This window comes from Octopus sinensis, linkage group LG14 (assembly GCF_006345805.1).
Source record: "Octopus sinensis linkage group LG14, ASM634580v1, whole genome shotgun sequence".
In the NCBI taxonomy this organism is placed as follows: domain Eukaryota; kingdom Metazoa; phylum Mollusca; class Cephalopoda; order Octopoda; family Octopodidae; genus Octopus; species Octopus sinensis.
The window spans coordinates 66,499,737-66,511,937 of NC_043010.1; the positions used below are offsets into that span (position 1 = coordinate 66,499,737).

At 39.3% G+C, this 12,201-nt stretch overlaps 1 protein-coding gene across 1 annotated transcript in view; it reads left to right on the forward strand.

Moving 5' to 3' along the window:
* Positions 1-8,425, forward strand: part of LOC115219094 (ADP-ribose glycohydrolase ARH3) — a 21,318-nt gene extending 12,893 nt beyond the window's left edge. Inside the window, exons 4-7 of the mRNA XM_029789167.2 lie at positions 1,092-1,291; positions 4,117-4,223; positions 7,251-7,333; positions 8,182-8,425. Coding sequence (XP_029645027.1) covers positions 1,092-1,291; positions 4,117-4,223; positions 7,251-7,333; positions 8,182-8,388 — 597 coding nt within the window. The 3' untranslated portion in view covers positions 8,389-8,425. The remainder of the gene's footprint in view (positions 1-1,091; positions 1,292-4,116; positions 4,224-7,250; positions 7,334-8,181) is intronic.
* Positions 8,426-12,201: the final 3,776 nt, after the last annotated feature.

The following is a 12,201-nucleotide window of genomic DNA, read 5'->3' on the forward strand; positions in this document are numbered from 1 at the left end:
CATCCAGCCGTAGAAACATTGCCAGATCAGACTGGGCCTGGTGCTGCCTTCTGGCTTCCCAGACCCCAGTTGAACCGTCCAACCCATGCTAGCATGGAAAGTGGACGCTAAATGATGATGATGATTAAAACAATATAACCATTATGTATATACAAAGTATGCTGTTTTAATCCTGAGCATAGTAATAATAATAATTAGATTACTCTTTTCCTTGTTTCAGTCATTTGACTGTGGCCATGCTGGAGCACCGCCTTTAGTCGAGCAGATCGACCCCAGAACTTATTCTTTGTAAGCCTAGTACTTATTCTATCGGTCTCTTTTGCCGAACCGCTAAGTTATGGGGACGTAAACACATCAGCATCGGTTGTCAAGCAATGTTGGGGGGACAAACACAGACACACAAACATACACGCACACACATATATATATACATATATACGATGGGCTTCTTTCAGTTTCCGTCTACCAAATCCACTCACAAGGCTTTGGTCGGCCCGAGGCTATAGTAGAAGACACTTTCCCAAGGTGTCACGCAGTGGGACTGAACCCAGAACTATGTGGTTCATAAGCAAGCTACTTACCACACAGCCACTCATTATTTAACATCTTTTTTTTAAAGAGAGTAGAGTGTGATTTAAGGGAATTTCTATATTTAAGAGATGAGGAATTCCCCCCTCTCTCTCTTTCGGAGAGGAACTGAGCAGCTATACGCACACATACACACACAGAAGTAACTTCCGCCTACCGAATTCAATCACAAAGCATCGGTCAGCTCGGGGCTATAGTGGAAGACACCTACCCAAAGTGTCATGCAGTGGGACTGAACCCGAAACCATGTAGCTAGGAAGCAAGCTCCCTAACCACACAGCCATTGCCCGATGTACATTATTTACATTTGACGGATATTTGTCCTCATCTTGTTTGTTGTTAATACAACATTTCGGTTGATATACCCTCCAGCCTTCACAGCAAAAATGCTTTTCTCAATACATGTGACATACCAGTTAAAACAATCTTTTGCACTTCTTGCTAAGGGTCATTATATATAGTTTCAAGTTCTTTATTATTTTTTTTTATTTTTCTTCCATCAGGAGTTGTCTGATAAAATAACTAAACTGACACATACCCATATTTTGGGTATCCATGGGGCATACCTGCAAGCACTGTCAGTCTGGCTCGCACTGAAAGCTGAAGAATCTCAATTTTCTACCAAGGAATTTGTGGATCAATTGAAAGAAAAAATGAAATTCTATGAAGATGAGTATTCAAACAGAGAGGAAAATAAGGACAAGTATGTGTGAAAAAGTTTATTAAAATAGAGATTTGTGAGCATTTATTGCTTTTTTTTAATTGTATTGAGAATGTGTCATCATTGTCATCCATGTTTTATAATCTGCTTTTCCATGGTCGCATGGGTTGGATGGAATTTGCTCACTCCAGCATAGAATTTACTCAGCTTTTCAAGATATACGTTGTTACAGACTCTGCCTGTCACTGATTTTTTTTGTTTTTGTTTTTATGGTATCAGTTTTAATTTATAGACTAGTTTATCAAATCCCTTGTATATCAAATCCCTTGTTTTATCAAATCCCTTGTAATGGCGGTGCCCCAGCATGGCCACAGCTCATGAGCTGAAACTAGATAAAATAAAAAAATAAAATAAATAAAATCTAAGGCTGAGAAAACAGAGGGCAGTATCTGTTAGGGGTAGGGCTGAGGTAGTAGACAGACATTCTAGTTGGTATAGTCATAAAAATCAAGATTTATTATATTTCTTTATTGCCCACAAGGGGCTAAACATAGAGGGGACAAACAAGGATAGACAAACGGATTAAGTCGATTACATCGACCCCAGTGCGTAACTGGTACTTACTGAATCAACCCCGAAAGGATGAAAGGCAAAGTCGACCTCGGCGGAATTTGAACTCATAACGTAACGGCAGACGAAATACAGCTACGCATTTCGCTCGGCGTGCTAACGTTTCTGCCAGCTCGCCACCTTCCAAAACTTCTCAATGTCAGAAGTGATAAAAATCAAGATTTATTATAAGCAATATCATGAGGTTTAGTAGGCGAAAACTTAAAACAAGATGTTAGGAAATAATTAAGGGGGTCGCCCACTAGCAGACTGTTGATAATGAAACGGGGGAAGTCTTATCATGTAGTACTGTAGTTAAATATTTTAAACAATGTTGCTATGTAAACAGTTAAAATTTAGGGTTAATCAAAGGATTGTTAAGAAGAATATTATAACAAAAAGATAGAAATTTATGAATACTTTTGAGTATATACCAAACTTTTACCACAATAGAGGGAGGAAAAGAAATTATCCAGAAATAGTTTAATATTTATACATATTGTACACTTAAATACTAATTCATCAGATGGTATCTATGAATATTAATTGGTATATACTGGTATTGAGGTAAAGGAACATGCTAATTATATATTAATAAAATTATAATCTAAGCAGTTTTTTTTAAGTAGTGAATATACCAGTATCGTTTTATATAAGCTAAGTATGAATTTATAGAGATACAAAAATTAGATTAATTTTATAAATGAAAAAGGCTAATTATAAAATAATAAAGAAATAAAATAAAATCAAGTAGGGCAGAACACCATAGAAAAGGAATTAAAATAGCTTAATTACTTATGCTATGGTAAAGTTTATGTAGCTTATTAACACCTATAGAGAAGATTTTTAGAAAAAGTATAATAATTCAAAATATATTAGACTAAAAATTATATATTTACTTATTTAATTAATATCAATAAAAGACTGATGTTTGGTAATATTTAAGTTATGGAACAATCATATTTTACACTAATCTTTTTTTAAAAAACTAAGGGTTATATCATAGGTTTAAGAAGTTATTATTGTTACTCCTTACATGATATTTATAGTTTCTTAGTGGTACTTGTTTAGAAGGTTTTTAATCACCTTACTTTGAAATTGTATGGATAAGACCGTACTAAATTCTGGTGCCTCAACTTAAGTACCATATTCATCTGAATCTATATATAAATATATATATATATATATATATATATATATCACCGTGGTCACCGTGACTGACCAGGCTATCAGATGTGGCTACACATCGCTGGTCACAATGTGCTTCGCATTGTTTTAGCCTTCAAATGACGCCACCCCGCTGGCTAAGGTGAGCAGGCCAACAGAAGAGGGAGTGAGAGAAAGTTGTGGCGAAAGAGTACAGCAGGGATCGCCACCACCCCCTGCCAGAGCCTCGTGGAACTTTAGGTGTTTTCGCTCAATAAACACTCACAATGCCCGGTCTGGGAATCGAAACTGTGATCCTACGACCGCGAGTCCACTGCCCTAACCACTGGGCCATTGCACCTCCACACACACACACATATATATATGTGTATATACTCTTTACTCTCTTTTACATGTTTCAGTCATTTGACTGCGGCCATGCTGGAGCACCGCCTTTAGTCGAGCAAATAGACCCCCAGCACTTATTCTTTGTAAGCCCAGAACTTATTCGATCGGTCCCTTTTGCCGAACCGCTAAGTGACGGGGACATAAACACACCAGCATCAGTTGTCAAGCAATGCTAGGGGTACAAACACAGACACACAAACACATACACATACATACATATATATACATATATACGACAGGCTTCTTTCAGTTTCCGTCTACCAAATCCACTCACAAGGCATTGGTCGGCCCGGGGCTATAGCAGAAGACACTTGCCCAAGATGCCACGCAGTGGGACTGAACCCGGAACCATGTAGTTGGTTAGCAAGCTACTTACCACATAGCCACTCCTGCGCCTATATGTGTGTGTTTATATATATATATATATATATTTATTTATTCAAAATGTGACCACATGTGTACCATTGGCAATTTTTTTCCTCCGTCTTCCCTTCCTTGGATCTTTCCTCTTCCTATGTTTCTGATGAAGAGCTCCACTTGAAACATTAAATCATCCTCCTTTCTTTCCTTTCCTGAGCGTCCAATAACACTATACTTGTTCCACGTCCTCGCGTTATTGTGTTTTCATTTGTGTTTGGATTAACTTTATATACACATATACATATACAATATCTCTCATTGAGTATTTTGTTCCGTCCTTTCAGGAACTTAGATTCTGAAGAATCTCATTGTTATCTTCACAAACTCGACATCATAAAGTCATTTTTGGATAGGAAAGATGTCAGCAATGAAGAAGTTGTAAAAGAACTTGGTAAGAGAACACTTACTCATCTATTTTGTAATTGTTGATATCGAGACCTTTGGAAATATGCTGTGCGTGAAAAGACCAGGCAGGACAAGTGAGCCCAGCCCACTTATGCATGCCTTTCCTCCCTTGGACACAAAGACCTGTTGAGGCAAGCGAAGTCGATATCGAACCTCACCCGACAACAGGCACCCATGCCAACCCCCTTTGCTTGCGAAGACATGTTGGGGCAAGTGAAATCGAAATTGAACCAATCCTATGACTGGCAGCCGGCAGATGCCAGGACCCCTGGACTGGTGGTACGTAAAAAGCACCATCCAAATCGTGGCCGGAGCCAGTGCCGCCTCGACTGGCTTCCGTGCCGGTGGCACGTAAAATGCACCAATCCAACCGTGGCCGTTGCCAGCCTCGCCTGGCACCTGTGCGGGTGGCATGTAAAAAACACCCACTACACTCACGGAGTGGTTGGCGTTAGGAAGGGCATCCAGCTGTAGAAACATTGCCAGATAAGACTGGAGCCTGGTGCAGCCTTCTGGCTTCCCAGATCCCCGGTCGAACCGTCCAACCCATGCTAGCATGGAGAACGGACGTTAAACGATGATGATGATGATTTAGCCTCAGCAAGGTGACAAACTGGCAGAATTGTTAACATGTACATTCTGAATTCAAATTCTGCTGAAGTCAACTTAGCCATTCGTCTTTTTGGAGTTGATAAAATAAAGAACCAGTCAAGTACTGGGGTAGATATAATCAACCTGTTCCTCCTACCCCAAATTTCAGGCCTGGTATTCATCATAGAACATATTATATAACCTCAAGCCTGCTCTGAACAGGCAGACCAATGATCAAAGGCATTCCTGCCATGACCATCCCGTTTTTTTCCCAACATATTCTTTTCTGAGAAATACAGGTGCAGGCATGGCTGTGTGGTTGGTGAAGAAGTTTGCTTCCCACCCATGAGGTCTCGGGTTCAGTCCCACTGGGCAGCATCTTAGATAAATGTCTTTTATGATAGCCCCAGGTTGACCGAAACCTTACAAGCGGATTTGATTGACAGAAACTAACGAAGCCTGCTCTGTGTGTGTGTGTGTGCATGCATACTCTTGTCTTGACATCACATGGTGGTGGTTGTTTTATCTACAAAATATCTCCTTTTAACCCCTTACCCGGCAGAAACGAATATATGCGTTTTGACCGAAATCGTTTTTTTTCCATCTCTGGCGAGTTAACTCGTCAAAAGATAGACTCGCCAAAATCGACAGCAAACGAGTTCCTTCATCTATTATAAACTCTTTTTTGACATATACGAGTATATTCGTTCACTTTATACGTCTGGCAGTGACGATTTCTGCCACCTTTCGCTTGAGTGAGGCATTGAAGACCGAGTAATTTTTTCTTTCTGAAGAAATATATCGTCATTCATTTATTCAACCATTTTATATATTCTTCCAATATTACCAAAGTAAGAAAACAGCACAGCTCCCATGACTTCAGGAAACATTTTTTCACGCTGAGAGTTGCTGAAGCGTGGAACAAACTGCCGGCATCGGTTGTTAGTTGTCGGAGCACTGCATCCTTCAAGACTTCCATGCTTCCTGAGATTCGCCAACACTACACTTGATTTTCTCCCCTCCATACACACACAAGCATGTTCACTTTCCAGACATTTCTACATTACTGCATGTACTTTATATGCACTTTCTGACAAGTTGTGGTGCATCTGAGCACTGTATACAATAATTTCATTATTATTATTATAATATTATATTTTGAGAATGAAAAAAATGAGCATACATGGATTGCCATAGAAAAAAAAAATTCATTATTTTGTCTCTCTTTTTTGTCATTACTAACAGTTTTGAAGTAATAAAATCAACAGAAGTAAACAATCATGTTTTGATCATTCATTCTAAATTTGGAAAATAAGATAACCAAATAAAATAACAACGATTTTTTGTAAAAGTAATATGATTTATGAAAAAAACCGGTTAACTCGTTTCTGCCCAAAGCGGTAATTTAAAATCAATATTATTGAATTAAAATTCATCTCTCTCTATATAAACGGCAGTTTGTCTGTGTGTGTTTCTGTGTGTCTGTTTGGTTGTACCCTCACCCTGACCACGGCTTTCAACCGATTCTGATGAAACTTGACGCACACATAGCCCAATGTCATAATTCAAAACTAACGCAGCGAAAATTTTGAAAAGTTACCCCAGTTCTGAAAAAAATCGATAAATTCGACATGGGGACGCAACTCGACTTTTTTTAACTCTCAAAAAAAAATTTACCATCATTTTTTTTCCATTTTTTTGCTATTTTTTTGCTATAACTCTCTAAAATTGCTTTATAGTTACTTCCCTTACAAACCCGAGCAACGCCGGGCGATACTGCTAGTAATAAATAAGGTTTGAAATATACCTCGAAATCACCATTCAAAACAGTAAAATAAAACAATTAAAAAATATGTCTGAAAAAATACATTTATTTTCAAAATAATTGTTGGGTAAGGGGTTAATCAAATAACATTTTCCCTTTTACTCATTTCTTTATATTTTCTCTCTTTCACTTATATCATTCCTATCTTCCCACACACTCTCTCTCTCTATCTCTCTCTCTTTATCTGTCTCTGTCTCTCTCTCTCTTTCTCTATCTATCTGTCTGTCTCTCTCTATCTCTATCTCTATCTGTCTGTCTCTCTCTCTCTCTATCTGTCTCTGTCTCTCTCTCTCTCTCTATCTGTCTGTTTCTCTCTATCTCTATCTCTCTCTCTATCTGTCTCTGTCTCTGTCTCTCTCTTTCTCTATCTATCTGTCTGTCTCTCTCTCTCTATCTCTATCTGTCTGTCTCTCTCTATCTGTCTCTGTCTCTCTCTCTCTCTCTATCTGTCTCTGTCTCTCTCTATCTCTATCTGTCTCTGTCTCTCTCTCTTTTTCTCTCTCTCTATCTCTCTCTCTCTCTCTGTCTTTTTGTTTTTGCTTCTTTCCAACTTTGTGTCTTCTTTCTTAATTTCTTTCTTTCCTTCTTTCATTACAGGTCATGGTGTATCTTCACAATCCTCAATCCCCACTGCTGTTTATGCATTCCTGAGATCAGTTGAGGATACTAAAACTATACCGGTCAGTGCTGCTTTTTATCTGCATCAAGTTTTGGTATAATTGTAATTTCCACCTCCTGAAAGATATTTGTAGAAAATTTCATTAAAAACTATTAATTTTTCTGAATGTTGTGAGGAAACAGTCAATAGGTGTGAATTATCCAAAAGTCCTCACCTGCTTCCGAATTCCAATATAATCATACTTCATATCATCTAAATGGTATTTCTAGAAAATTCCATCAAAGACTATTCATTTTTCTGCGAGTTTGGCTGTGTGGTAAGTAGCTTGCTTACCAACCACATGGTTCTGGGTTCAGTCCCACTGCGTGGTACATTGGGCAAGTGTCTTCTACTATAGCTTCGGGTCGACCAAAACCTTGTGAGTGGATTTGGTAGACGGAAACTGAAAGAAGCCTGCTGTAGCTTGCTTACCAGCCACATTGTTCCGGGTTCAGTCCCACTGCATGGCACCTTGGGCAAGTGTCTTCTATAGCTTCGGGTCGACCAAAGCCTTGTGAGTGGATTTGGTAGACAGAAACTGAAAGAAGCCCATCGTATATATGCATTTATATATGTGTGTGTGTGTGTGTATGTTTGTGTGTCTGTTTGTCCCCCCCAACATCGCTTGACAACCAATGCTGGTGTGTTTACGTCCCCGTAACTTAGCAGTTCGGCAAATGATCCCGATAGAATAATTACTAGGCTTACAAAGAATAAGTGCTGGGGTCTATTTGCTCGACTAAAGGTGGTGCACCAGCATGGCCACAGTCAAATGACTGAAACAAGTAAAAGAGAGTATGCTTGTGTAGGCTTCTCCAACTGATGTTCAAAACCCATTCTTGATGTATGTTTTTCTTTTTCTCTAACCAGAATCGCAACGGATTTGAAAGAACGATTATCTATGCAATTTCTCTTGATGGGGATACTGATACTATTGCAACAATGGCTGGCGCAATTGCAGGTGCATTCTGGGGTGAAGAAAGCATACCGAAATCTTGGCAAGAATGTTGTCAAGGTTTGGACACAGCAGAGAAGACAGCAAAGAGTTTGTACCAATATGTCACTGAACAAAGTTAAATAAAATGATCATAAAATCAAATTGTTAAAGACTTAACCTGGCTTTCTTTTTCTTTTCTTTTTTTATTTCTTTTATATACAGAATGGTTTCCCAACTTCTTTTTGCCAAATGCCCAAAATATTAGCCTGTATACAAGAGTGGCTGTGTGGTAAGACGCTTGCTTCCCAACCACATGGTTGCAGGTTCAGTCCCACTTTGAGGCACCTAGAGCAAGTGTCTCAACTATTCTACCTCTTAAAAGAGGGTTTTCCTTGTTTGATAGGAGGGTTTGAAAAGAGGGTTTTCCTTGTTTGATAGGAGCTGGCAAGTCAGAAGCTCAGTTGTCAACTTCAGCCTGGTTCCTACATCTGGATGCCCTTCCTAATGCCAGCCACTTTGCGCAGAATGTACTGGGTGTTTTTTTCACTTTGCACCAGCACAGGCAATGTCTCCGAGTAGCATACGAGACAAGACACCCTCAGCTGAAGTAGGAATACTATGGAGGAAGGTGGCTTTATGCCAGATGATGAGAGGTTAGAATATGAATACAGGGACAGAAATTGGGGTTTTGAATGTATCAAATAAATTAGCTAATTCATCTTCCTGAATGTCCTAGTATCTAATCTGTGTTTCCTGGAACTATTTTGGATTCAATGGATCGCATTACTGAGCCGGCAGAATTGTTAGCATGCCAGGCAAAATGCTTGACGGCATTTTGTCTGTCTTTACATTCATCATCATCATCATCATCATCGTTTAATGTCCGCTTTCCATGCTAGCATGGGTTGGACGATTTGACTGAGAACTAGTGAACCAGATGGCTGCACCAGGCTTCAATCTTGATCTGGTAGAGTTTCTACAGCTGGATGCCCTTCCTAACACCAACAACTCCGAGAGTGTAGTGGGTGCTTTTACGTGTCACCGGCACAAGGGCCAGTCAAGGCGGTACTGGCAACGACTACGCTCAAATGATGCTTTTTACATGCCACCTGCACAGGAGCCAGTTCAGCGGCACTGGCAATGACCTCGCTTTGAATGTCTTTTCACGTGCCACCAGCACAAGTGCTAGTAAGGCAACGCTGGTAACAATCATGCTCGAATGGTGGTTTTTTACATGCCACCGGCACGGGAACCAATCCATGGCCCTGGCAACGATCACGCTCGGATGGTGCTCTTAGTGCTCCACTAGCATGGATGCCAATCATTGAATTTGATTTCGATTTCACTTGCCTCAATAGGTCTTCGCAAGCAGAGTTTAGTGTCCAATGAAGGAAAGGTATGCATAAGTGGGCTGGTTACACCCCTGGCATAGGCCACAAGGTTATGATCTCATTTGGCTTGCCGGATCTCATTCTTTGTAAGCCTAGAACTTAGTCTATTGGTCTCTTTCACCAAACTGCTAAGTTACGGAGATGTAAACACCAGCATCAGTTGTCAAGCAATGGTGTGGGGACAAACATACACACATACACATACATATATATAATTATATATATATATACACGACGGGTTTCTTTCAGTTTCCGTCTACCAAATCCATTCAGAAGGCTTTGGTCAACCCGAGGATATAGTAGAAGACACTTGCCCAAGGTGCCACGCAGTGGGACTGAACCTGGAACCATGTGGCTGGTGAGCAAGCTTCTTACCACACAGCCACTCCTGTGCCTTAATTGGGTTTCATGAAAAAAATTCTGGGATTCCAAGGGATAAGTTGTTGTTGTTTAAAATTTGAGAATTAAGGTGACAAGCAGACTGAATCGTTAGCACACAGGAAGAATACTTAACAGCATTGCTTGTGACTCTTCATGTTCTGTGTTCAAATCCTGCTAAAGTCAACTTTGCCTTTCATTCTTTCAGGGTCAATGAAATAAGGTACCAGTAAAATACTGAGGTCAGTGGTATCAACTAAGTCACTCTCCTCAAAGCTGTTGACCTCGTGCCTAAATCGGAAACCATTAAGGATAGCAAACTGGCAGAACTATTAGCGCGTAGGACAAAATGCTTTTTGATATTTCTTCTTGCTCTATATGTTCTGAGTATAAATTCCACTGAAGTTGACTTCACTTTTTAACCTTTGGGGTTTATGTGATAAGTAGCAGTCAAGTACTGGGGCCAATGTAATCAACTTGCCCCCTACGCTCAAAATTGCTTGGCTTTGTGCCAAAAGTAGAAAGAATTAAAATTTGTGAAGCTGCATGGCCTAATGGTTAGGTAACTGGGCTTTTGATGTTAAAAGTTGTGGGTCTGATTCTGGGCCAAGCGGTGTATTATGCTAGCAGAAACGTTAGCACGCCGGGCGAAATGCTTAACAGTATTTCGTCTGCCGTTCAAATTCCGCCGAGGTCGACTTTACCTTTCATCCTTTCAGGGTCGATAAATTAAGTACCAGTTACGCACTGGGGTCGATGTAATCGACTTAATACCTATGTCTGTCCTTGTTTGTCCCCTCTATGTTTAGCCCCTTGTGGGTAATAAAGAAATAGGTGTATTATGCCTCTGAGCAAGGCCTTTTCTTGTTTCTCCAGTCCATTCAACTGAAAATGTGCACCAGCTGCAATTGGGTTTTGACCCCTTACAGCAGACAGGCATTCCATTCAGGGTGGACAGCAGGATAAACTTTGGCCTAAGGAACCTGCAGGTTTTCAATAGCTATACTTAGCCTCTTAACAATATTTGAATATTGGGTTAACAAAAACCTTGGATGGAAAAAAGTCAAAGGCTGCCAGTGCGACTCGAACCCACATCTGTAAACATGACAAATGTTCTCCCATTGCATCAAAGCAATCTTTTGAAAGTCTCCATCCACACTATTATTTATAGTCTTAGCTACCTCAAATTCGACCATTATAAACGATTTACTTCATGTCTCACAAAGTCTCTTAATTCTTATAATGCAATTAACATACATTTTTTCTTTATTCTCAATCTGCTAAAAATCTAACTAAATGAAGTTATTACTGGAAACTATTTTGTTTCCACTTCTCACATGGCTAAAGATATATTATATAAGACTGTATACTGCTGTATTATGATGAAATCTCTCTATATATATAGACACACATCTCTGTATATATAAAGCTGAAGTTGTCTGTGTATGGCAGGTTTGGTGGCCTTCAACTAACACTATCTCCTCCAAGACCCTGCAGCGCAAGTTGACCAAAATTGAGAGTATGATAGAAAAAGACTTGCTCTTCCTTCCGTAGAAGAAAAAAATTCAAATCGGACCATGTTAACACCAAAAATTATTTACATCAAAAAGGTGCTTTTTTTCTATGAAAATCCCTATTTTCTTACGATTTTTTTACTGCTGTGTCGTCATTTTTCAGTGTATTTCAACCAGAAAAATGTTCACTTAAAGAGAATAAGAAGCTACATAATGAAAAATTTTTACTTTTCAAAAATTCCAATTCTAAAGGATCGAAAAGAAAACAAGCCCGAGCAACGCTGGGCGATACTGCTAGTTTTTGATAAACCTACACTGCTACTATTAGTAGTTAGTGAGGAAGTTGTAAATGAATTGTAATTCACTTAATTTCATTGGCCTAATTTCACAGAGCTATTAATACATGTGAATATGAGTCAGTATATTTATATAGTCATAAACCATGCTCTTCTCCACTGATTATTACCCAACTGTTGACCTTGTGCAATTATACAAATGAATTTGTGTCTTGGTACTTAGATATTTAAACTTCAATATGGATCCTTCAGCTATAATACAAAGCAGTTGATAAGGCCTTCACGAGCATAATTTCACAGTGAGACTAAATATATTTATAGATGTGTCTGTATTTACTTAGGGTTCTAACATAGGCCCAGGGGCCAGCAATTTT